This window comes from Podarcis pityusensis (genome assembly GCF_964106645.2).
Source record: "Podarcis pityusensis genome assembly, chromosome: 10".
In the NCBI taxonomy this organism is placed as follows: Eukaryota; Metazoa; Chordata; class Lepidosauria; order Squamata; family Lacertidae; genus Podarcis; species Podarcis pityusensis.
Window position 1 is genome coordinate 55,979,840 of NC_138035.1, and position 27,345 is coordinate 56,007,184.

General features: G+C 40.2%; 1 protein-coding gene across 3 annotated transcripts in view; it reads left to right on the top strand.

Moving 5' to 3' along the window:
- Positions 1–27,345, top strand: part of CFTR (CF transmembrane conductance regulator) — a 93,181-nt gene that overhangs the window by 15,669 nt on the left and 50,167 nt on the right. For 2 of the 3 annotated variants that reach the window (XR_013991147.1, XM_081023455.1), the window contains exons 2-11: positions 423–533; positions 3,250–3,358; positions 7,560–7,775; positions 10,355–10,444; positions 12,510–12,673; positions 14,920–15,045; positions 18,039–18,285; positions 22,675–22,767; positions 24,174–24,356; positions 26,211–26,402. Coding sequence is in view for 2 of the 3 variants with exons in the window: in XM_081023455.1 (XP_080879581.1) it covers positions 423–533; positions 3,250–3,358; positions 7,560–7,775; positions 10,355–10,444; positions 12,510–12,673; positions 14,920–15,045; positions 18,039–18,285; positions 22,675–22,767; positions 24,174–24,356; positions 26,211–26,402 (1,531 nt within the window). In the remaining variant the exon portion in view is untranslated. Of the gene's footprint in view, positions 1–422; positions 534–3,249; positions 3,359–7,559; positions 7,776–10,354; positions 10,445–12,509; positions 12,692–14,919; positions 15,046–18,038; positions 18,286–22,674; positions 22,768–24,173; positions 24,357–26,210; positions 26,403–27,345 lie in introns of those variants that run through there. The other variant, XM_081023456.1, reaches the window with a different exon arrangement.

Sequence of the window (27,345 nt, forward strand, 5' to 3'; positions counted from 1 at the left end):
CACATATCATAGAGACACCACAGTCTCCGCTGTCCCTCATTCCAAGGAAACAAAAACCTGAGTAAGCGCCTGAAACTTCTTGAATCTTTGGGGTGGCATGCAACACTATTGTAGTATATATTATGCTTAATAATAAACTATGGCCAGCATCCAGATAATAGGTTTTGAGTGACCACAGCTTGTGCTTGGGTATATCCAGTTAGACTTTTACTTTTCATTGGTTGAAGAATAAACCCCACCGTACCATGTAAAATTCTGTTTTTGAAAATCTCGGTTTCAAAAGTGGTTTGTCAAATGGCTTGAGAAAGCCTAAGGTCCCTTGGACACTTGGAACCAGGTGTTTGTGTGTGTGCTTTTTATTCCAGGTGTATGTGTTTTATATACCTCGATATTAATATGAGAAAAACATTATTATCTATTAGGTGGACAAAACCGATTTTGAGAAAGGGTTACAGACAACGCCTGGAATTATCAGACATTTATCAAATCCCTGCCACAGATTCTGCAGATAACCTTTCTGAGAAATTGGAAAGGTAGGTATTAACATTATTCTAATTTTTTATAAGGCAAACAATAGAATTTCATGTTTTGTTCTTATGTTCTGATAAGTGAATGTTAAAAGTACTTTAGCAGGAGATGTGTAGTAATATTCTTTATTTAGCATTCTTTATATAGGCTTTAGATTGTAGGTCTGTCTACTAATCCATACTAATGATATTAGTCCTTACTAATCTGGATATTAGTTTATCATCCTATATATCATTGTGAAAAATTGCCTCATTGTTCTCTGTTAATTTCTCATGTTGTAGTAGAGTTCTTAAATGTTTAAGTGTTCAGTGTCTAGCTTGAAGATATTCATATCATGGAGGTGATTTCTATGCAATTTCTCAAAATGATCTTCACACAAGCAAAAAAATTATTGTGATGCACAAGATCTTGAAATCTAAACAGAATAGAAACATATGAAGCTGCCTTATACGAAATCAGGCCTGACTGCAACCAATATATTAAATGTCTTTCAAAAGAAAAGTTACCTCTGAAAACTCTTTAATAACTTGTGCCAGTGGTGTTTTATTTAGAGTCCATCCGTTCTAGTATTTATTCCCAGAAATTCATACCTGTTTGGGTATTAACTTTGGGCTCTTTTGTTGTATCAACCCAAAGTAAAGCTTTGCAAGGTACTGGAAATAAAGCTTGTTCCAATTAAAAACAAAGAGCAACTTTCCTGAGAGGCTCACACTTTAACCCGATAGATTTATGCAGCTTCATAATGCTGTATTAAAGTATTACTGTACTATAAAGTAATACTATATGCAAGCCCCTCTTCAAAAAGGAGTTATGTGTAGCGGATAATTTCACACTATGATGCTTTCCAGCCAGAGTCACTCAAACATTTTCTTCCATTCCCCCCCCCCCCCCCCAATTCATCCTAGCAGCTGCTCTGGGCTGGTGTTACAACAAACACATTATTGAATCCATAATCTAAAATCTCTCCCTATGTTAAATGTTTCCAACACTCTAAATATAGACATAGAAGATCATTCTGCCCAACTGAAAACTTATCACCGTCTCAAAATAATAGGACTTCTGTTGAAGTCTTAATAATCTTAGAATGATCTATAATATCATTTGCTTTTTGCATATTTCTCATTAGATTCCTACGCTTGATAGATTCAAATAAAACTGTGCATAATGTCATTCAATAAAGATATGGGATGATAAGACTCCATTTCAGCATTATTAAAATGATACTGGCTTCATTTGGAGATTTTGTTTTGTTTCCCACACAGTAATTAAACAATCTGGTACCAAAGAATGGTCCCAGGTCTTCATATATTTCAGCTATCTGACACTGGTACTTTTTTTTTTTAGGGGTTTAATTGGATTTACAAGATCCTGAGGAAAAATAGTCATTCTTCATTTTAGCTTGTCTTCTAATGAAAGCTTATGAACTTGCAAATTATTTAAATGATGTAAATGTAATCATTTAAATAATGTAAATTAAATTATTTAAGAAAGGGGAAAGCTTTTAGATTGAAAATATACAACCTGAGCATAGGGTGGGAGGGCTGATGTCATGAATACACCTACAGACCCTGCTTCCCATTTAGGTTTTTAGGAGAAGTTGGAGTCAAGTCTCTCTGTCCAGCTTCCATAATTAACAACAACAACAACAAAGCTCATACACAGAGATGCTTGGCTTTTGTTCTCCATCCTAGGAAGAGTCAGTGACAGCAGAAAGATGGCTGAGGGTAGTGACCAGTGGTGTCGTGGTAGGATAAAGGAAGGAAGTATGGTTTCATAGGTCCAAGCAGGTCTGTGCAGGGTTTGTCTGAGGACCAGTGTGGGAGTCTTGCTAGAGTAAAGTTATAAACTTAAACAAACAAACAAATAGCAACTGGTCCCTGGCAGTTCCCTCCTACCAACTTAACCCCCTGAGGCCTAGGATGCAGCTGCCCTGCCCTCTGCACAGGCCTGGGTCCAAGGGTGTCCGTGGTAGTGGGGAGAAAGGGGAATTACTTGGATGGAGTTGTGGGAACAGATCCAGCAAGTATGGGAGTATTGGCACCACAGGGCAGAGATAGATGGTTGAGTTGCAGCTGAGTTGTTGAGTGATGATTGAAGTTGGAACTGGGTCGTTGGATCTCATATGTTTCCTTATACTGGACAAAACCTGGTAAAGTTGTCCCACCCAAGGTTATTTATTTCAGTGAGATGATCTTCACTGTGCTAAAGTTTGCAGCCAAACCTAAATCTTTTGGGGGCATTTCCTCTGACTACTGGATAGTTAAATTATACTATCAAAAAGTCTGTTCAGCAGTAGCTGACATGCTTTATTTTCAGCACATTGAAAAAGTCACAAAATAGAATAGTTTGTCTTTGTTTTTTTTACTTCTGGAGACTGGAAGGGATTCAAAGCCTTTATTTGCCTATTATTTGTGTATCGGTCTTGAGGAGTACAACAGGTTTCTTTAAAACATACAACGTGACCTTTTTAATGAATTAACTCCCTGCAGAATGATGTATAGCTAGGTATTTAGATCTGCCAAATATGTGGCTGAACTACACTTGAACTTTTATTGAGCTATCAAGTAATTGAGGATCAGATCTTTGGGGTCTTTGCAAAGCCTTCATTTCATCAGTCACCTAGCTAAATCTCCTTGGATATACTTGAGTGAGCTGAACTATGCTAGAGTCACAGAGCTGTGTATTTGGTCACACAACTTAATGGTGTTTTCTCCCCACCAGAGAATGGGACAGAGAGCTGGCTTCAAAGAAAAAACCCAGACTCATCAATGCTCTTAGAAGATGCTTTTTCTGGAAATTTATGTTCTATGGAATAATACTATATTTAGGGGTAAGAATTTACATTATTCCAGTTTGCTTGTTGGGTTGCAATCCTACATCATTTTATCCTATGCCTGGGACGTTCTAAAGAGCAAGGAAATAATGCCTTCAGTTTCATTTTTTTTAAATCCTACAGGAATCATAGTTGATTGAATTGGAGCCAATTTAAATAAAACACTGGAACCTGTATATTACCCTGTTAAAACATATTGGTGCGTTAGCATGCATTTCCTAAGTAACACACATTCCAAATAACACAAAAACAGTAGGAATGGGAAACGACATTAATAATAAATTTATTTATTTCACTAAAAATCAGAAAGTTCTTTTTTTTAAAAAATGTAAGAAATATAAAGCCACATTTAACATTCCTAAGCCAGTCAGAGATTTTTTAAAAAAAAGTAAATAATGGTAATTAAGACAGAAGTGAGAACCTTATAGTCACTTCAACTTTATCAACACCCACGATTAGCACAATTGCACACCATGGCCACTAGAGTATAATTTTAAGATAAATGGGTGAGATCTAGTGATTCAGCATTTTCACTGGTATGTCTGGTTATGCTCCCGGTCTTTACTCAAGGAAGAATTATGCTATTCCTACCCCCAGTGGAATGGAATATTAACACTAGTGTTGGATTAACCAAAAGCTGAGAAATGTTTTTTGAAGAAAAATGACATTTGATATTTCAAAAAACATCGAAGTAGTCATCATGGTAAAAATCAGAACTTTCCTAGACTTCCTTACAGACTCTTGTACCATTTTCCTGTTGCCTTTTTATTACTTATTCTCACCTAGACCAGGTAGCATTCTACTAAGATAAAATAATGTGAGGGAATCAGATCTTGTCAGGTGTTGCAATCAAATCTATGATTTATTATTGATGTATCCTTCTGAGCTATATGCACATATACACACCATAGTTTTGTCTCATTTTAAAAAAATGAAATTTTATTTTATGAGTTAGCATCATTTTTATTTTGAATTACATATGTGGGGCCTCTAAAGGTTTTAATACCTGACCTTGATTAACACTATCCCAGAACACAGTTACATTGTGCAATTACTTATTGAAAACAGTGGGGTGCTATTCAACAGAATAGTTCTGCCAGTGCAAGAACCTCTGGCTGAGAATGGAGCTTTCCATACTGCTCCTCTCCCGAAGGACCCTACTAAATATTTTCTGGGGTTTCCCCAGTCCAAGGAACAGATTGGGGCAGGGGGCAGGGGACACATTTGGAATAAGAGACGGACGGGAAGTTCCATTGCATAAGCAAAAATTATTGTACTAGTGGAAGTACTTTGTTGGGTTTTAAATAGGAGTTATCGTCTTTGGCTTGCACCTGTTATTTGACTATAAAAATCATTTGTGTCAATGAAATTATAGATAATAGTCTGTTTTGGGTCCTAAACGATCAGAATCAATACACCTTGGCAGAGACAGAAAACATGATCTTTCTCCCCCATCACATATAGGGAGAAGGTAGAGATCTAGGGCTTTGTTTCTGGACTGACAAAGAAACAGAGGAACTAGATTTCACTTTATTTATGCTTCTTTTCTGGAGTTACCTCCAGAGTAACAGCTGCTCTAATACTCCAGAGGCCTTTGAACCAGAGATTTGGAAAGGTTCCAGATTTGAGAACGTCACAGTGCAGTTGTCAGTAGTTGCGTACGACGATTTCACGTGTGTAAAATGCTCTGCTATGAAATGTAATTTTAAATGGAGGGGGAAAAATCCTATGTTGGGGCCATAAAAAGGTGATTGCAGTCATTATGTGTTTACTTGCGACACTGCTATTTGCTTAAGAAATCATGGTATATCAAATAAAACAAGGTGTGTGAATCAGCGTTATGCAACATGATACTCCAATACTATGCAGTGCTCATGACAAGCGTAAAAGAGGAAACTTAGTGCTGGAAACTGGTGTTTAATCCACCTCCCACCCCTGTTTTGCTCTACTGAAATATGTGGAAGTTCCCTGTCATTCACTTCAGAAAGCGCAGGAAAGAAACATTTGGCCTCCCCGCTTCTTTTAAAATGTTCTTGCACCCTTTCTTTGGTCTGTTCATTCTTGCTGTTTTCCCTATGCCTTCCTTGTAATTTTTCACGCTGCACGCAACAGCTTGGGTAAAACATGTTTCCTAATTTGCTGTGGTTTCATTTCATCAGTTTTCTTGTAAAGACGTAACACATCAATGCCACTGTCTTCTGAATAGCATGATCTGTTGCATCAATAATGGGGCTATGTTTAAATGAGAAATGGGAAATCTTCTTCAACCTGGGGGTCACATTCTGGACCCTTCTGGACCATCGACCAAGAATCATCGACCAAGGATCAGATGGCATTGGTGGGTGGAGCCAAAGGCAAAAGTGGGCTATAAAGAGCTCTTTAGTTTCCATCTATACAAGCACGGGTGGCGCTGTGGGTTAAACTACAGAGCCTAGGACTTGCCGATCAGAAGGTCGGCGGTTCGAATCCGGGTGAGCTCCCGTTGTTCGGTCCCTGATCCTGCCAACCTAGCAGTTCGAAAGCACATCAAAGTGCAAGTAGATAAATAGGTACCGCTCCAGCGGGAAGGTAAACGGTGTTTCCATGCGCTGCTCTGGTTCGCCAGAAGCGGCTTAGTCATGCTGGCCACATGACCCGGAAGCTGTACGCCAGCTCCCTCGGCCAATAAAGCGAAATGAGCACCGCAACCTCAGAGTCGGCCACGACTGGACCTAATGGTCCTTTACCTTTACCATTATGCAAGCAAAAAGTGGTATTGGATTTCAAGGACACATGGCAGCAGGGCTGGTGAGGGATATGGTTTAAATGAATGAAGAATACCAAGTATAACAGTTTTTGAAGGCGTGTGTGAAAACAGGCAATATGCATTTTATGTACAGACTCTGTACCTTCACAAATAATGCCTAAATACACTGGGTTAGAAACTTGCCCGACTGTAGCATCGCCATCTAACTTGCCTGCCTGCTCACATTCTCACACTATGGAGATTCTTCTTGCCAAAATATAAATTGAACAAGGAAGTTGTTGTACCTGTGGTTCTATATTGAATCATTCCCATGACACCCACTCACCCTTTAGGGTCAGCAAGCAAAGTTATATATTGCCAGTAGTCATTCCTTGTATATTCCTGTAAGTGCTATAAATCACTTTGGTACAATAATCTGAAAACGTAATATTTGCTATCTCTATATGGTATATACACAACAAACATTAGCAAATAGTATCATTCTCACTGCTGCACAAATGGTATGATTTGTAAATACCAGACCACGACAGAAGTTTCTTGGATCTCAAGATATATGAAATACCTCTGTGATACTCTTGCCCTTGAATCTTACATACTCACATATAAAAACAGCTGTCATCATTATTTTTGGTGCTTAATCCTAGAATTATATGGACTCAAACACACCTGCCCAAGCCTCTTTTTAATTGTTCTTTTATAAATATTACTCTTTGTATACTAAAAACACTGCTGTGTTGGTCCAACACAAGTCTGTTGTGTATCTTTTTTTGTAAAATTATATGTGATCATGTAAAAGGATGTGAGTACTTAAAACATGAGCTATATAATTCAGTGTGTAAGTTTTAGACCATTTCTGAAAACACCGTATGAATAGCAGCTCTGCCAATTGATCTGTTTGGAAGTGATTACACAAAATAATGAGAAATCGATGCATACCACTGGCCTCAGGTCATTTAAAGGACAGAATACAAAAGGACACTTATGATCTGATAGGTCTCAAGGAAACTCCAAGGTCTCAAGGCAAACTCTTAGCTTTAATTTTGGAAGGGAGACTGGGTGCCCCACCTAGATTTGCCCTTCAGCACTCCCTCCCAGCACCCACCACCTGAGGCAAGTTCTGCCCCACAACCAACAACCCACATATGCAGCAAAGAAAGATGAACGAGAAAGAACCGCAAACCACAAGATGAAAACCAACAACCATATAACTGTGGTAGAATTAACTGACAAATTGTTACCTTTGTTAAAAGATTTGGCAGGGTGTGATTTGGGGCAGGGATTCATTTGCCAATCAGAAGCAAGGCTTTGCATACAGTGTAATCCCAATGTACCAAGTACAAGCTATATTGGATGAGAACCTTAGTTTAATTATACAAATATTAACATTAAGACTGCCAGCGGGTTTTCAAGTTTTATTGACATCAACGTTTCGCTCCCCCCCCCTTTCCGCAGGAAGTAACGAAATCTGTGCAGCCTCTTTTGCTGGGGAGAATTATCGCTTCTTATGATCCGTCCAATTCACACGAACGATCAATAGCTTACTATTTAGCCATAGGACTCTGCCTTCTCTTTGTTGCGCGGATGTTGCTGCTTCACCCAGCTATATTTGGCCTCCATCATATCGGGATGCAAATAAGGATAGCAATGTTCAGCTTAATCTACAAAAAGGTAGGACTTGTCTTTTATTTACATGAGCTGTAAGTACAATTAAATCCATGGAAGACTTGGATCCTAATAGTTGGCTCGGATTGCAATTGTGGAAACAGTCCAGTGGTACAAAGAGACACCTTTTCAGATGCTGTTTATAACATTTCTGTGCAATGTGGATATAGTGTTGTGCAATGTGGATATAGTGTTTTTTATGATTCAATTTTCTGTTTTTAATATGCTTCCTTGTTGTTTGTTTCTTGATGTTATTGTTTTTTTGTTATTTATTGCGCAGCAGTTTGTGGACCTTCCTTGATTGGAAAAGAGATACACACATTTAACTAACTAAATAAATTAACCATGCACTGAGTTCATACTAGAAGTGATTATTTGATCTGGAAACCAATCCTATGTTAACAGAACATTCTTTTTTAAAAAATCTATTGTACCAGATTTTAGTTTCAGACTAGTTTCATATTTTATTGCATCTGTGATGAATTTCAGTGCGTTATAACCAGTGAAATTCTGCTGAATGGTTCACGCCACACCAGCAGTGGTCTGGCCATCCATAGGTACACACACTCCCTGCTCTCCTTAGATGCGCCGATTTTCTCCCTGGCTCTGTCCCTGCTTCAGCCAGGAGCCTTGCATAATACCTGGTGTTGCGGGAGGAATGGCTGCTTCTGATGCTGTTACCAAATGCTACCTTTGATATGAGTGTTCCCTAGTTGCACGTTGACAGGGCTGGGAAGGGATTTTATCTGCAACCCTCCTTGGCTATTTGGATGATGAGAATTCTAGACAAACACTGGTTCCAACAAGGCCTAAGGTGAGAGTCAAGCCAAGGGGCAGGCCAAGGTCCAGGTCAGCAGATGTTCAGGCAGGTGAAAGGCTGGTCAAGGGACAGGCCAAATTTTAGGTCCATGTAAGCTGACAATCAGGCCCAGGTATGACCTGGTATCAAGACATTGTTTCAGCAGCATTCCAGCCTCCCATTGAGACTTTTTAGCCACCAGAACTCCACCCTGGACTCAGCCACTGTTGAATTAAGAGTAACGAAAATGCAGCTAGGAAGCTCAAATCATACATATGGCTGACACCCTTTTTTTGGAAATTAAACCAATGTGCAGACTTTAATATTCAAAAACTTTAACACTGCAGAAAATTATTGATGAATTAAAACATGATATTTACAGTCACACGCTTCTCCAAGCATGGGCTCACAGTCTCTTCCTCAAACTCCCAAACAACTGTATTTTCCTCTCTTTCCAGAGCTTAGCACTTAGCCTTCTGTATCTCAATTAGGCTATGCCTTGCAGCTGCCATGAGAGTCTTCCACTTTTACCTTTTCCTGCAGCTTCGCTCCCTTTCTTACAAGCAGAGAAAGAAGCGCCCCAACACCCTAGTCAACTTAGCAGTGTTCACAGTGGATTCTAAGGCATCTTGCTTCACATAAAATGGAGTCTCTCCTTCACTATATACCTCAAATGTGACCAATGTCAGCCAATCACATGAAAACTACTTCTCTAGAATTCTGTTACCAACCAATCAAATATAAACAGATAGTAATGCATATAACCAATTTTGGTGACTTAAGTTACTATACTTAACAGCCACAACCTCTTCTTAGTTTCTGCAGAGAGTTCTCTTGATGAGAAGAGTCCTACTCTTGAGTGCCCTTAACTCGCAAGGAGTCCTCTTCAGAATCTAAACATTCCTCCTGACTGTGAGGATGTTCGCCTGTCTTGAGGCAATGTTGCCTTCTGTGGGCACGGGAGTAATTCTGCCTGTAACTCAAAAGCCAAGCTCCCTTTCTGTGTGGAGGGACCCTTGCCCGTCCCCGCTTCTCCTTGGCTGTTGTTCTGGGCTGTTCCTGAGTTTCTGGTGGCTCTAGATAATCTTCCACCAGATCCTCAGAAGTGGATTTATATTGTAGGGGCATAACAACCACTGAATTACAGCCCCTCCACAAATATACTTACCCGTGGTTAAGCCAGATGTACCAAGGCAGCAGGTGAGCTGCTATAGTGTTTGATTCCTTGTCCCCAAATGTTTTTATTACATTGGAATCAGCAATGTAATTGCATGCCTTCCAAACCAGAATTGGAAACAATGGTTTGAAGTGGGTTTCCAGTTTTGGGAGAAAAATGCTTCAGTGTCTAAGGCTCAGACCTGACAGCCGAAACAGGGTCTGGCTGTTGTACCTGAATCAGCTCAGTATGAGCAAATAATACAGTATATTGCCTTATGTAAATACAATTAGAAATAGCAGTAGATGCATTGAAGAAAAGGTCAGTATTTGCATGCTGATCGTATCAGAATATATTAGAGTGTGATAGATAAAATAAGCTTAGACTGAAATCATAAAACACTTAACAGGAAACCACATTTCAATACTGTGGGACTTAGTTTTGAGTAAACAAGCCTAGGTTCACACATTAATGCTTTCCTGTGTAGGAAGTAATATACCATTGGCATTTACTAACATCTAGTTGATAACAGCTCTGTAATATGGTATTTGTGCTGCTTCATCTAAGTATTTGATGGTTGTTGGTTTTTTAAAATAAATAAATAAATCTTTTTTTGTTTTTGTTTTGCAGACCTTAAAATTATCAAGCAGAGTCCTTGACAATATAAGCACAGGACAACTTGTTAGCCTCCTTTCAAACAATCTGAACAAATTTGATGAAGTATGTTGGTGCTAATATAATCATGTTTAATGTATTGCATTTTTTTTTGCAAGAGGATGGGTATTTCTAGATTCCAGGCCATTCCAAAGTGCTTTGAATCACTGGAGCTGAAGTTAACAGGGTGTGGTGAATAGTTTTAGTGAATTGTGTGGCTTGAGCTAATTACAAAAAGAAGAAGATAAATGTCACCGCATTAGGTATGCTAGCACAGAGATATTACTCACACGCTGCTTTGTTTGCATCTCAGCTCTTCTAGATCTAGGTGGTTAATTTATTTGTTTAAAATACTTATATTCCACCTCTCACCCCCTGCTATATGATGTGTCTTATAAAACAAAAACCAGAGAAATATATGTGATTGCCAGTTCCCAGCCAGTTATCTTCTTTGGCATACTCTGTCATCAACATTCCTTCACACTCCGGTCTAACTAAGGGTGTGCCTGGCAGTGTATCGCTGATTTACTGCTCGAACAACCACTATATGTGCTTGCTTCCCTGTAAATTTCGTACTTGACTAGGGGTGGATAATTACCGCTCAAGGCCTTAACAGTTCTTCACTGCTATTTCCCTCAGGATGTTTGACAGACACAGTAAAAACTACTCAGGAGTGCAGTGTACCTAATTCTGCCCCCATGGGCAGAAATAATTGGATACAGGGCTAGCCCTATCATTAGACAAAGTGAGGTAAACTGCCTTGGGGAGCAAAACTATGTATGTTACACAGCACGTCCTGATCCACCTAAACAAGGCTGTTGCTTCAGGTATACTGTATCAGTGTTTTATTAAGGTTTTATTGCCAGTCCAGCGGGTTTCTGTATATGGAACCAGGAGGTGCACAGCATCTTGTCATTTGCCTCAGGCAGCAAAATGCCTTAGGCCAGCCCTGACAGAGTATGAGTTTGAAGGCAGAAGCCACCATTGTGCCTTGCTTATTGCATAGGGTTATGGGATGACTGCTGTTCTTTTCATGCTAAGGGAAAACAGCAACAGCACGTTATTGTGGGTGGTGTGGCACTATGCTTGCAAGGATAGGGTGGAGCATGGCAGTAGTGAGGTCAGGGCAACTCCAGCCAGAGCTCCCTCAACACAAGATGTAATACGTGAATGAAATTATGAATACATTTATTCGGAGAGAGCCAGACCAAGATAGGGTGACTTGGGAACTGTGTGGGAAGCATAGCTGTCAACTTACAGATTTGAAAATAAGGGACCAGCAGCCTTGAAAATAAGGGACCAGCAGCCAAAATAAGGGACCTGCGGCCTCACCTGTTCCAGGCACTCCAGTCTTCGTGTCCTCCTGCAGTCTGGTCAAACTCATGCTGGTAGCTTCGAGAACACTGTCCAACCAACTTTGTAACCAGAGGTTCAACTGAATAGAATCTGAATCACATGCACTACAAGGCCTATGCAGCCTCAACTTAAGATGGCTCCCCAGCCTGGCTTTGCACTGCAAAGTTTGCAGCAGCACGTGCAACAAAATGGCGTCCAGCATTCAAAACCCTCCTCAGCTTGCATTAACTAGCCACACACAAGGCATGCAAGCTCCACCCCCAGTCGTTCTTAGACTTCTTATTGGGTGAGCAACACAGCCAAGCAACACAGTTGGAGCCTCCCTCCTCCCTGGCCAGCAGGGAGGGAGGGAGAGGAGCTGCTTCCTTTGAAATTTAAGGGACATCATTTAAGGGACATTTAAGGGACATCCATCAATAAGGGACAGCAGCGGGACATGGCGCTGGAATAAGGGACTGTCCCTTCAAATAAGGGACACTTGACAGCTATGGTGGGAAGGACTCCTTACTCCTTCTCAAAGACTGGATATGTTCAGTACAGGGGAACAGAGACTAGGCCCAGATTTGGAAAAAATAAACCTGGTCCAACCTCTTGTCCTGTCTGAGGGAATCAGCTCAGTGATGGACATGAGGTTGGAGAATGGGGATGGAGACTCAGGAGAATGTGGGGAGGAACTAAGGAAAAGCCTTGAACTCTCCACCCCTCTTGCCTATTTTCTTTCCTGTGACTATCTTTGCATACTACCAGTGAGCAATGCTTTGATTTTCCTCCCCAGGGTTTAGCTTTGGCTCATTTTGTGTGGATTGCACCTTTACAAGTCTTGCTGCTGATGGGACTTCTCTGCGAGATGCTGCAGGCCTCGGCGTTTTGTGGACTTGGTTTCCTAATTCTTGTTGCCTTTTTCCAAGCCTGGCTAGGGCGAATGATGATGAAATACAGGTGACAAAGCAATTGCGGGTATTTCTTTCAAATATTAAGGGTTTTAAAAGCTTGCTAATGACAGATTCTGAATAAATCCTGCCAACAATTTGCTATTAACAGGGCTCTCATATTGTATGTGTTTATACCATATATTGGATCTTACATTTCCATATATTGGATCTTACATTTCCATATATTGGATCTTACATTTCCATGTATTGGATCTTACATTTCCATATATTGGATCTTACATTTCCATATATTGGATCTTACATTTGGAGGGAATATATTTAATACTTGTAAACTGGGGAATAATCCAAAGCTAGGCATGAACATACTTCCAGTTTTTAGAGGAACCAAAGTTTTCATAGGCATTAATGATTGTTAATTCACTCGGCTATTAATTTACACATTTTCATATGATCCTTCTGTTAATGGAACCAATGTTGGTTTACAACATACAATAACTTAAGATATTTATTTGTTAGGTTTTTATATTGCTCTTAATCTGAAGGTCACAGGGCAGTTTACAATATAAAGACACAAAAATATATAGCATAATAACAAATACAAATGACACCCAGTTTAAAAGGCCATAGATTGTTTAATTAGGCAAAGGCCTGGAATAAGAGGAATGTCTAGACTGGGCTATGCTGTTCAAGTCATTCAGAATTGAGTCATTAAGCTGGATCTGTTGAAACAAGCTTGAACACCAGTGTCTTGATCACTCCAGCAAGTTGTGCTGCCATAAAGCCTTCATCTGCTGATCCAGCCAGAACAGAGTCGTCAAGCATCATCAGCTCTGCCAAAATCTATCAAAAACTCCTGTCACTGAGGGCTGGATCACAGTACAGTGGTACCCCGCAAGACGAATGCCTCGCCAGACGAAAAACTCGCAAGACGAAAGAGTTTTTCGGTTTTTGAGTTGCTTCGCAAGACGAATTTCCCTATGGGCTTGCTTCGCAAGACGAAAAACGAAAAAAAAGAAAACATCTTGCAAGTTTGTTTCCTTTTTCTTAAAACCGTTAATACCCAGGGTGACTTCAAGGAGCAACTCATAGCACGCGGTGTGGTAGCCTTTTTTGAGGTTTTTGAAGACTTTGGTGATTTTGAAGACTTTGGGAAACCGTGCTTCGCAAGACGAAAAAACTCGCAAGACGAAAAAACTCGCAGAACGAATTAATTTCGTCTTGCGAGGCACCACTGTATCAGGAATGGAGGGCAGATTTTGCACAAACCACAACTTTACCCATGATTATATTGCCTTACTTTTCTCCACAATGGCAATAATAATCTACTTATATATGGAGGGGGGGAACTACAGAGGTGCATAGATGGAATGTTGGGGGTTGCGTTTTATATGTACAAGATACACACATGCGCGTGTGCACACACACACACATGATCAATAGCTACTACAAGCAGAAACAGGTGTGAATTATTATTTTCCAAAGAATAATAATATATATGTACTCTCAGTTCTTGCTGCAAATCACACAGGTGCTTGATCTTTGAGGTTGGGTTTATCTATATGCCAGAGAATGTTTACTGACGCAGGTAGCTATTCTAGGGAAAAAGGAACAGGGAGAGAAGAGGAAAAGATGCACATTCAAGGGCTATTATAGAATGTTACATAACAAACTTGCACAGTGACCAGGTGAAATGGCCATTGCAGAATGAGACATATGGGAGGTTGGTTCTGGTGAGGGAGGGGGTGCTATGAACCCCCCCCCCGATGCAGTCAAACTGTTGGTGATGGAGACAGTTACGGAGTGGAAAAGTCAAATGACCACCTGAGCTATAGCAGCTTAGAACACCTTTTGATTCAACCTGGTGGACTTTGAAAAGAAAAGAAATAGCATTGAATGTGAATCTGTTGAAGAATAAAAAATTGCTCTAAAATTTGGAGAGGGTCTCCTTGTTCCTACGAAATAATTCTGAGGGTTTTTTTTGGATTTATCTCATTTCTAAAGGAAGCAAATGTGCCAAGTCTATCTTTTTACCTTAACTTGGAAGATTGTTATAATTTAGGTTTATTATTATGCACAAATTATAAAAGCTGCAGGCCAGTAGCCATTTAATTGCCTGATTCGTTCAAACTGGTGATGAGTTGGGTCCTGTTGGCAATTATACTCCTCCAACTGATGTATTTTCTGAAGAACTCAGAAAATAGCTTCATTTCCCCCGAGACTATGTCATGTTTCCAATGGTATCAAGAATATACAGATAGGTACTAAACATAACTGGGTTGATCTGTTTTACAGAGATCAGAGAGCAGGAAAGATCAATGAGAGACTTGTACTCACTGCAGAAATGATTGAGAATATACAATCAGTCAAAGCTTACTGTTGGGAGAATGCAATGGAAAACATGATTGAAAGTGTGCGCCAGTAAGTATTTGTCCCTCCAATATTGTCCATGTAATCTTTATTCCTGTGGGTTTGTTTGGTAGTTTTATTAAACAGGATATTTTTGCTCTTCCCTAAAGTTTTAATCCCCTGCAAATGAGATAAATTATTTTAGCCCTATTCATCCTATAATTAAATGTATTGGGCCATTTTGGGTTACGCATTTAAGCTGCCTGTCCAACTATTGTGTTGTGCGTTTTGCAAATTTAAATAGGAGAAATGTGATTCTTTTGGGTGGCTGTGTAGCAAAGGCTTTACCTCTAGAAGACAGAGCTGAGTTTATAAGGTAAATCGGGGGAAATTTAAAAGAGTAATGATCTCAACCCCTATTTTTCTGTGGCTGTCAGGCTGTTTTGGAGGACTGAAACTAAAGCTCTAGAAAATATGTGATGGCCAAGGTTAATCTTTAAAATAAAAGTTTGTATTTTGGTATGCTTATCAGGGGTGGAGAACTTGTAGCCCTCCAGATATTGTTGGCCATCCACTCCAGCCAGCATGGCCAAATGTCAGGGATGGAAGGAGCTGGAGAACCACATTTTTTGCCATCTCTGGCCTACAGTGTCTGACAGAACAGGAAAAATATTTCAAATTCCAAGAGGCTAGTCCTCCACAGAAATGAATAATGCAGATTATTCAGCATTCTAGTTTCACATTCCAACCCTGCACAAAGCTAAAAAAACCCGTATCAGTCCTCGATGCCAACACTAAATGTTTAAATACTGGATAATCAGGTAACTGGATTGTTTTGTAGCTCTTTCATCTTGGTCTATTGCATACGGAACGTAGGCAATTTGTTTCCTTAACTATTTATTATATGGTTACTATGTGTTTTCCTTTAAAAAAAATATCCCCCCTCCCCTTGTTTGATATACAGAACTGATTGTGGTACTGGGTGTGTCCCTTCTCTGTTTTAGAAGAAAAACCAGCCTGTAGCCTTAATGCCTGGCACACTGTCTACGAGTGTTAAATATGAGTAGCAGCAGTATTCAGCATTGCAGCATTTCAGTTAGAATTAGCAGGGGCTCAAAATGTTTAGAAACCAGAAAGAGTTGTACTATGTTAGAGCCAACTCAAAGAAAGGGAATGAAGAAAGTTCAGCGCAAGCCTAGGATCTGGTGTTCCTTGAAATTATAATTTTTAGGTACAGAACACAATAATATGGTAGGGAAGGAGTAAGAAGAAACAGCACATTCGCTTTCATTAATCAATCATCAATGTAACAATCCGTATTGGATGCTTACCTTCAAAGGATGTAATGGGGGAAAAAGAGAGTAGCTGATTGATCTTTATCAATTTCAGATTTTGCTATAGATTTGGGACACCTTGCTTGTGAAAGTGTATCTTTTGACCATTTAAAAATTATTTCCCGTTAATTCTCTGGCCGATTTCATTTTGTATTTTGAGAAATTCTGTTTGACTTCCCTGTTTTTGCTTCTCAAAATTATTCATCAACATATACTTTTGCTGTTTCACCAGCTAGTAGATTTCCACCTCAGCTTTAAGCATGCCTAGATGGAAGCACATTCCACTGATTTCACGTGCTCCCAAAACATGTGTGCCGTTTCTGACTGAGACCTGTTCATTCTGACTCTAACCATTAACATATATAGGCTGTAATCTGCATAGTGTCTCCTCCTTTTGAAATCCTATCAAAGTCATGATTTGGGCTGTAAACTGGAGACAAAGAGTTGTCCTTTCCCCACCCCAGGTTCAAGCTGCCAAGACTCAGTTTGGTTTGCTGTCTTATTGGCCATGCAATGAATTCTATATTTCCACAGTCTGGTTTAATGTTGGAGATCTCTTCCATTCCCATGCTAAGCAATGTACAAGCTAGGGGCTCTCTGGGAACTGAATCCCAATGCAGCCCCGATGATGTATGTCTTCACTGAATGATTAACCTCTTATTGCTACAGTGCTGCATTGGGGTAAAGGGTGCTCCAAAGCTCAACCCACGGCTCTCATTTTATTGCACTATTGTACAATACAGAGATTTCTGTGAGTCTGGAGTATAATAAGCTGATAAAGAGCTTCATAATTTCCCAAAGTGCTGCAGATTTCGATGAAGCAGTTTATCCAAGCATGTAGAGCTATGCAGCTGTTCCTTTTCCTTACTAACATCTGCATCGGGACTTTTTTTGCTTTTAAAAATTTCATTGTGAATGCAGTTTCCTCCTTCCCCCCCCCCACTTTTATTCAGAATTGCATGATATTTGTGCTTCTTTGCTGACCTACCCTACAGAAGCAAACCAAGAAGATAACTAATAAAAATTCTCCGCTTATTTGGACAATAGTTAGTCTGTCGTCTCTAGGTCTAGAATCTCTTCAAAACTGCATGGTTTTGCAGATGCAGTATAACCACTTGCAAGGAAAAGAAACAGAAGAACAGGGAAATGAAGCCGCTTTCATCCTAGTCACATTGTGTAAAGACATACCCAGATTTTTTGCAGAAAATGTCACATTTGCCCTATCCACAAACTATCTGGGCTGTGATATTTTCTGAGATCCCTAGTAATTTGTTGGCAGAACACATGCAAATAACATTGCTGTCATAGTTTGCTATCACCTAGATGGTTGCTACTAGAAGCCAACTAGTTTTAGGGATTTCCCTTGTCTCCGATTGTGCAGCTCTGATTTAACACACTTTTAGTTGAAGTGCTGACCTGTGCAAAATGTGGTGTGAATGTTAGAGTTTTGGATATAGGTTCAAATTCCTATCCGCATTCTTGGATGTAGGTTCAAATTCCTAAACTCACTAGGCAATCTTGGGCCAGTCACTGCTGCACAGCTCAACCCAAACCACGGGGGTTCCTTATACCGAAAGATTGGTTGTTGCACTTTTGTGCCACCCTCATTCACATTCTGAGCTAAAGCTGTTTTCCAAGCATTTATTTGCAGCCCCAACTGCTTCTGCTTTTAGGGTGGCATACCTTTCCCCAGGTATAATGACTTCCACATTTTGCTTTTCTCTTTGACAGACCTGAACTGAAGCTGACCCAAAAAGCTGCTTATGTGAGATATTTCAATAGCTCAGCATTCTTCTTCTCTGGATTTTTTGTGGTGTTCTTGGCTGTGCTTCCGTACGCACTGATCTACGGAATTATTCTCAGGAAAATATTTACCACCATCTCATTTTGCATTGTTCTTCGAATGGCAGTCACTCGGCAGTTTCCTTGGGCTGTGCAGACATGGTATGATTCTCTTGGAGCAATAAACAAAATACAGGTACAATACATAAACCCAGTTCCCTACAGGAATAGAAGCTAATCCTTTGTAGTATATTATCTTGCCAATTTATCACTGAAAGTACATTGCAATATTTTATTGCACTTCATTAAATGCTATTCGTAGAAGCCGTTTTGATGTATTTCTCCACTGCTGTTATGAGGAAAATGTCAATTGACTGAGGTCATTGCTGACTTCAGCTGCAGTTCTCCAAATGTTTGCTCAGGCAGCCTGTTGAGAGTCAATGGGATTTACTTTTTTTTCAAGTTTATAGAAGATTGCACCCTGTATCTGATGCATGTAAAGCACATTGAGTTCAATGAGGCTTACTTCCAGGCAAGTATGTATAGGACTGCAGCATGAACCAGTTTGTTTGGGGCAAGAAAAAGTCCTCAGTATACAGTGCTAATTTGTAGGAAAAATCATCAGAGTGGAAAAACAGTCTACAGTGGTTTCAATCTGAAAGTCAAGTTAACTGCTAGACCTCTTTAGTCCTATTGCCTCATCTCTTTAGATCAAAGGTTTTCAACCTTTTTGAGTCCACGTCTCCCTTGACCAACTACATTCTTTCCATGGCACCCCTATGGGGCTTAGGAGCCCAGTTAGGAGCCCCTTGTCTGCAGAGCTGGCAGCCTCTCACCCTTTTTTTGAACATCTTCCTTTGTGGAGTGTTAAGTTGTAGCTGAACATATCAGACGACACAGCGATTCTTCAAACAGCTCTTGTTTATTCACAGGCCAGAACAGAACTGAACTGAAGGGTTCAGCCAGCCTGCTTATATAGAGCTCCACTAGAACGCAACAATAACCATTTTCTGTAACTACCCAATCACTGAATGTCACTTTCAATCCCTTATTTCCATATGTGGACCTGAGTGAAAACTATCTACAGTATCCCCCTGCTGGCCCAGGGTGAGAACTTCAGTACATAACATGGAGTGTTCCTTCAGCCTCCTCTCCCCTCTCCTTGGCAGTCTTGCTGCCACCTCTGCCCCAAAGAGAGGTGCCTTTCAGTGGCACCATTCACCTGCAGAGCTTATAGCCAGGGCTTCTGCAATAAACAGCTGTTCAAGCCTTTGGGAGGCAGAGACGCAAGAGAGCATCAGAAAAGGGAGGGAGGGAAAGAGAGACAGATGCCAGTGTTGCTCGCGGCACCCCTGACCATCATTCAAGGCACCCCAGGGTGCTATGGTACACTGGTTGAAAACCACTGTCTTTAGATGGTCAGGTGTATTGCTTCCATAGAGAAGCGAAGCACACAATGGATGTGTCTAAGCCCTCAACCACTTAATTCTTTGTATCTGTGGCTACATTCCTACATCCACACAAGCTACCTCAACTCTTGATGTAGAAGCAGTATCTGCTAAAGGCTCTTCAATCGCTACCTCGCAAGCAGTCTTAACTCTTGACCTTATAGTTACAGGAGTGCTTGGTCTTACAGGAAAGCATAGCTATATTGTACATAGCAGAAACCTGGGGAAATGGAGAGTGCCATTAGGATGCTGTCATCTCCATAAGAAGGACAGGCAAGGGTGTATTGGAGATGGTGTCACTCTGTATGTCAAAGAGAGTCCAACAAGTTAGAAATCCCAAAAGGGTCAGACTCCTCAACAGAATCACTGAGTGGTGATACCAGATTTCCCATGGACGTCTTACCAACCCCTGTGATAACCAGATGCTGAACTTGATGATCCAGCAGGGCTTTACTTATGTAAAGTAGGGACGTGAGTGAAACTGTGGTCCAAACCACTGAGCCTCTTGGGCTTCCAATCGGAAGATCATTAGTTTGAATCCCCACAACGGTGTGAGCTCCCATTGCTCTGTCCAAGCTCATGCCAACCTAGCAGTTCAAAAGCATGCCAGTGCAGGTAGATAAATAGGTACCGCTGCAACGGGAAGGTAAATGGCGTTTCTGTGTGCTCTGGTTTCCGTCACGGTGTCTCGTTGCGCCAGAAGTGGTTTAGTCATGCTGGCCACATGACCCGGAAAACTGTCTGTGGACAAACGCCATCTCCCTCAGCCTGAAAGCGAGATGAGCGCCACAACCCCACAGTTGCCTTTGACTGGACGTAACCACCCAGGGGTCCTTTACCTTACCTTTTACCGTTTACTTATGTTGACTATCTAGCCTCCAATAACTTCCTTTTGCTTTTGAATATTCTCATCATGATATCTGACTAATTTCCTTTTTTGCAACTATGCATTATGACGTTTATGAAAGCACCTGTGGAATAAGTAAAATGTATTGAGCTGGGAAGGATAGCTCATTTTTTTTTCCACCTCGACCAGCATCAAGCCTCTGTATCTCCCCTCCAGTGCCCATTGTCTCCTGAGTACAGCGACAGCCTGTGCATGACTGAAACCTTTTCTCATCCCACCCCACCACATCCATCGACAAAAATATATGGTATAACTGGATCCTATGCATATTTACACAGAAATAAATCCTACTGTGTTCAACAGATCTTATTCCAAAGTGTGTGCACATAAGATTATAACAAAAAAACACACACCCTCCTAGCTCTCATAGACAAAGAAGGGTGAGGGATTAGAGAGAAACGAAAACACAGAAAGTCAGGGAGGTAAGCATTGGCCCATTCTACCCATTCAAAGCATAAAGGCAGAGAGTGGGTTTGCTGCTGCCCTCCGGATGTTAGAACAAAAAATCCCAAGCAAACAAAAAAACAGTTTGCCAACCCTAATAAAATAAAAATAAATGAATGCTTGGAATACGTGCAATTTTGCATTTTAAGCTCACTTAAGGCAATATGGTGCATTATGATGGTATTGCAAGCAATGACACAAATGTTTAGAACCATTGGGGGGTGAGTTGCATCCCAGAATCCATGGCTAATGGTGCCACTTGTTTAACTTTGGGCTGGCCTGTGTCCACAGTGAACTTTCCTCTCCTACGTAACCTTGGTTTGCCCTGTAACCCCTGGAAGTGACCATTTTCTTTGTGGTGTGACTTGCAGAATGAGAAGCTACTGAGTCATTTAACAATTATATGCTCCAACTCTGTTTTGGAAATGGTGCTTCAAAGTTAAAGTGTTGTTATTTCATTAAAGGAAAACATAATTGTCACAATAATTTTTGTTTAAATAGCCGTGCCCAAGGGCATCTGAGGACAGGCATGTGACAGCCAGATATTAGAAGGTGGTGTCTAGATCCAGGTTCAACATTTATTTCAGGATTAAACCAAGATAAAATGATGGAGAAAATGTGGAATGTGCAATGGCGCCATCTCTGTGCATTCTAAGCATTTACAGGCCGAAACACCTAGTTTGAAGATTTGGCTGTAAGACTTGATTACTGCAAATATGTGTTGAATAGTTAATACCCAACTGCTGTTAGCTGTGCTACACATATGCTCTGATATGCTGTTGAGAGGATACAAACATGAACCTTAAGGCTGATTACAAGCGTGCAGGGAGCCATCTGAGCGCACCTTCATGGGTTTGCAGTTTACACCCCCTTCAGAGTATATGTAAAGTGATCGCTGGTTTTATTTGATGACAGCAAATAAACTGAAGCCTAATCCAAATAAGGCTGAGACACTGTTAGGCTGGATGGATGGATGGGCGGTTGCTTGCTGTTGAAAGGGTTGCACTTCCTCTGAAGGTGTGGGTACTCAGATGGTTGAACTTCTGAATCTCCTGCTGTTGCTTGAGGCTCAGGTGGCTTTGGTAACCTCTAGGTTAGATTACTGCAACATGTTATACACGGGGCTGCCTCTGAGGATGGTTTGGAAACTTCAGCTGGTGTAGAATTCTGCAGCCAGGTTGCTCACTGGGCCAAGACAGTTTGAGCATAGAACACCAATTAGTTTCTGGGCCCAATTCAAAGGACAGGGCCTCTTTCTACATTAGTAAAGAAACAATGATTTGGATGCTCTATAAACATGCAACACCAGATGGCGGCAGAGAGCAGGAAATTTTAAAACGTAATTTTCCATAGAGATTTTTTCTTTTGTTAAAACGATCTAATTTCTGACTTATTTATAGTGGGTTTTTCCTGTGTTTAGATCTACCTGCAGTTATACTCAAGTGCAAATGCTTAAGGTTGAATTCTTATTGGTGGTCTTTAAGTTGATAGGTGGAGAGGGGGAGAGAGCGTTAAGGAACCAAAAACAAAGGGTGACATAACCGGTTCATATGTGCAGTTATGATGATCTTGCCATCTCACTTGTATGTTATGTTGGGAGTCTCTATCTGAAGATGAATATTCACTGGCGTGGACAGACTTTGCCCATTAACAACCGCCTTCTTTTTAATTAAAAGTAATTCGTGCCGGAACAAGAGAATGTTTTAAAAGACATGTTCTGTGGTCAGAATTTAGCATGCTGCATTATATGTATTGGTGCCTGAAAATTTTTAAATTAAATTTACAGGATTTCTTGCAAAAAGAAGAATACAAAACTCTGGAATATAATTTAACAACCACAGGGCTTGAGCTGGATAAAGTAACAGCCTTCTGGGATGAGGTAAATCTGAAATTTTGATCGTTTTTGCTGAGTTCTTAGAGTTTCTTTTAAAAGGATTGCCTCTTATTAGATTAACTGTTTCATGTTCCTTTAATAACTACAAGACAAGCTGATGTTCAGCAGGTGAAGACTGCGCTGTTATTCTATGTCCATGCTGCGTAAATCTTCACCTGATGAATTTCTGCATCAGATATAGTTTTAGAAGGTACAAGTGCCCAGCCACAAACAACCATGGCAAACTTAATGCCTTAATTAGTTCAATATGAATGAAAGCTTACTGGGGAGGTTGCAAAAATTCCAGGATATATTGCTGTCCATATTTTACCAGTTAGATTGTGGTGTTCTGTGCAAAACAACCACCTCAAAAAATCCTTAAAATCATCTGGTGTCTTAATTAATTTTTTGTCCCACCATTCCTCCAATAAGCTCAAGGTGGCATACGTGGTTCCCTCCCCCTTGAGACGCTATGCTTTATCCTCACAACAATCTTGTCAAGGAGGTTAGGTTGAGATATAGCTACTGGCCCAACTAAGACCACCCAGGGTGCTGAATTGCCATGTAAGGAACACTCTCAACACTACACCATACGACTAACATGGTCTATAAATATTGACTGGCGTCGCAAAATAGGTGCATCTTCTAGTACATGCCAGTGTCTCATTACAAAGGCAGATGGTGGGAAAAAGGGAAGAGAAGTTGCCTCCTCATCTCTCCCTTTATCCAAGCTTTCCAAGAAAAACACTCATTTTTCTAGACTCCACCCTGATAACCCCAATAATGGCCTATAATAACATTTTTTAAAAAAAAGTTTGATTCACCTTTGCATACCAATTTGAGGGATTGGGGCGGGTTTTGATATAGAGTATGAAATTGCTTGATTAATACCAGAACATACATCCGGCTAACTGTGGATATTCAATACATCTACACCAAGGTTAGCTGTTAACATCAAGTTAAGCCAGATTTTCTTCTAACTCAGAATCCATTTTCAGTTATGATTTCCAGATGATATGGGAAATCTGGTAAACCTTAACCATATTTGGCAACCATGCTGCAATATTGCTTAAATGCAGGTGATGTGAGGGGGTGGGAATTCAATGCAAAGAAGAAGAGAAGTTCGTCTTTGGGTGGGTGTGGGTGTTTGTACGAGGAGCACAAAGAAGCGGCTTGATGAATATACAATAAATATACTACAGTTTTTAAATTAGGGTCCATCTCCAAAATGTCCGCATTCAAAATAGCAAACATCAGAATGGAATATGGATGGCATATAGAATTATTTTAATGCAATAATAATGCAGATACATAATATGAAAGCATTTTCTTTAGAGAACTCATTTATGCATCCACAGAGACCTCCTTGTTGCTGCTCTATAATTTTGAGCGTTTGCTTTTCCTCTTTGCAGGGATCTGGGGAGTTCTTTGCAAAAGCACAGCAGGAAAATGGCAACAGGAAAATATCCACTACTAGTGATGGTCTCTTCTTCAGCAACTTCCAACTTCATTTTACTCCTGTCCTTAAGGACATCAACTTCAGAATTGAAAAGGGAGAGATGCTGGCTGTTGCGGGGTCTACTGGAGCAGGAAAGGTACCGATGGCAGACTGCTGAAATATTTGCATGTCAAGGCTCCCAAGCCACCCCCCAGGAGAATTAAGATATAAGGACACAGATTTTAGGTTAACGTTAGTGGGCAAAATTTAGGCCACAACTTTATTGGTTACAGAATGTGAGCGGTATTGGCTTAGGCATTGGCAACAACAGACTAACTTGTAGAGCTCCCCCAACCAATGACAGCCAGAGACCTGCCAGTTGCATAAAGGATCTGTAGGCCAATAGCTCTTTCATGCATTCTATCAAATACTATTGTTGTCTAAGCTACAATTTAAATATTTCCAGAAACTTGTTTTGATAAAAGCACTTGTTTGATCCTAAGCATAGCTGTCAACTTTCCCCCTTTTTAAAGGGAAATTCCCTTATTCCGAATAGGATTCCTCGCAAGAAAAGGGAAAACCTTTTCTACCTCACATAAGGGACACGGGTGGTGCTGTGGTCTAAACCACAGAGCCTAGGGCTTGCCGATTGGAAGGTCGGCGGTTCGAATCCTCGCGATGGGGTGAGCTCCCGTTGCTCGGTCCCTGCTCCTGCCAACCTAGCAGTTTGAAAGCATGTCAAAGTGCAAGTAGATAAATAGGAACCACTCCAGTGGGAAGGTAAACGGCATTTCCGTGTGCTGCTCTGGTTCGCCAGAAGTGGCTTAGTCATGCTGGCCACATGACCTGGAAGCTGTATGCCGGCTCCCTCAGCCAGTAAAGGGAGATGAGCGCCTCAACCCCAGAGTTGTTCGCAACTGGACCTAATGGTCAGAGGTCCCTTTATCTTTACCTTTTTTACACAATATTTAAAAGGGCAGGAAGGATTTTAAACTTTAAAGGGTATTTTGTTTGCTTTTGCATCTTGCTATGTTAGCACCAGCCCTGACTCCAGTTATTCTCGATAACTAACTCATCAAGTCACAGCTTAGCAGCAGTTCCTAAGACAGTGGTTCTCAAATCCTTTTTCTCTGGTCCACACTTTCAGAATTAAAATTTGAGAACCGCTGTCCTAAGTTCTCAAGTTGTGTCACAGGAAGCCCACCTCTGTTGGAGATGCAGAAGTTTAAAAATAAAGTTTTATGACTGTTTTACTAACTAAAGGCATTCTGTGACAAGTAGACCCCCTTTAGAAATTAGCTTTCATGGCATGCAAAGAAAAAATGAAGGGAATGCATGGAGGCTAATTTCTGAAGGCGGATTGCATTTAGAGTACCTTTGATAACATGTATGATATTTCCTCATATTTCTCACCACTTTGATGTGCACTAAGTGCCACAAGGTTACTATTAGCTACTAATTAACTCAGAAACCATGGCAAGTGTATTCTGAAGTCGCGATCAATAGCTTCCTGAAGGGCTTTGAAGCTAGAATGAATCACTAGCTGTACTCTTGTACTATTTTACAGAGAGGTATTGCAGGAAATGTCACACCAAGCCAAATCATTAATAGGATCAATTAAAAAGTTACACAAATTAATTACGCTTTTTCAAGGTTGCACAAATAGTCATATCTCTGAGTTTATGATTAATTTACACCTAATGCTTTGCCTGACTCATCAGAGATTCACAGGGGCATTGAGGTCTACTCTGTAAATGTGAAAGACTTCTATGATTGACAGGCTATTTTCTGAGCTTGCAAGGATGATTTTCAGACTTTTCATCCTTTTGCATTTTGAATTGTATTGGAATGAATCTGCCAAGCCATGCACATAAGACCTCATCCTTTCAAATTAATCATATAAACATATTGTACAAAGTTGCAAACTTAGAATAGTCATGGCTGCTAGATCTTGTTGTACACACCTCTTTATTAAAGAATGAATGTTAATTATTATAAATCTCAATAACAGACTTCTCTCCTGATGATGATCATGGGAGAGCTGGAGCCTTTGGAAGGTAAAATTAAACACAGTGGAAGGATTTCCTTTTGCCCTCAAGTATCATGGATCATGCCTGGAACAATTAAAGAAAACATCATCTTTGGGGTTTCCTATGATGAATTCCGATACAAGAGTGTCATCAAAGCCTGTCAGTTAGAAGAGGTCAGTCTTTAATATTTTCTTCTTGCTTGTAGTACGTGTTTGTGGTTAAAAGCTGCAGGGGTACATATAGCTAATGGCAACACTGTATAAGAAGTGCTGAATAAGATTTTTAAAATTCAAAGAAGCACTTATAATTTATTAGTACTGTACTGTATTCAGTATTTTCCTCATTTAGCACAAGGTTATATGAACCCTAGTGCTTTAATTTCCCTGTTCAAGGTACAGTCCTCTTCTGCTTAGATCTCATTGCACAGCCTTGACTTTAAAATGTGTCCAAATCATAAAGCAACCTGTATTTATAACTAAAATTAAAATTTCAAAACAACACTGGGCTTACAATTTAGTTAAGGTCAATATGGGCATCAAATGCAAATATATATATATATAGAGAGAGAAATAAATATAGTTGTTGACACATCTACTCAAAGCATGATAAAATAAATGAGAATGGGATAGCGAGACAACATTTTCCTGAGATGTGTCATACTCTTGTGGAACCCGTCATCAGCTGCAAGATTGATTTCAATTACATTGTAGAGAACTAACCATCTGAATTTTTAAGTATAATAAGGTATAGCTGTCCCAAAACTAGGATAGTAAATCTAAGAATCAAATATTATGCATTCTGTTAAGAGGAAACAGCCATAATGATGTCATAGTAAAAGTTATACTAATGTATATGCACGTCTGTTATCTCTTTGGCCAAATCTTGAAATTTTGAAATGGTTGTTGAAATTGTAGAAATCCAATTCTTGCTTGAGGTTGCTGTACTTCCAAAGTCTGTCTGTTCACTAAAGTCGGGCTTTGCCAACAAAATAATTAAAGCAGAAATTATGTTTTTGTGATGGATAGGTTGTGTTGCATAACCTGCAAATGGCTCATCCAGGTAAGCTATATATCTTCCGGGTCTGAATAGAAGGAAAAGAATAGGGATGAGACAGAA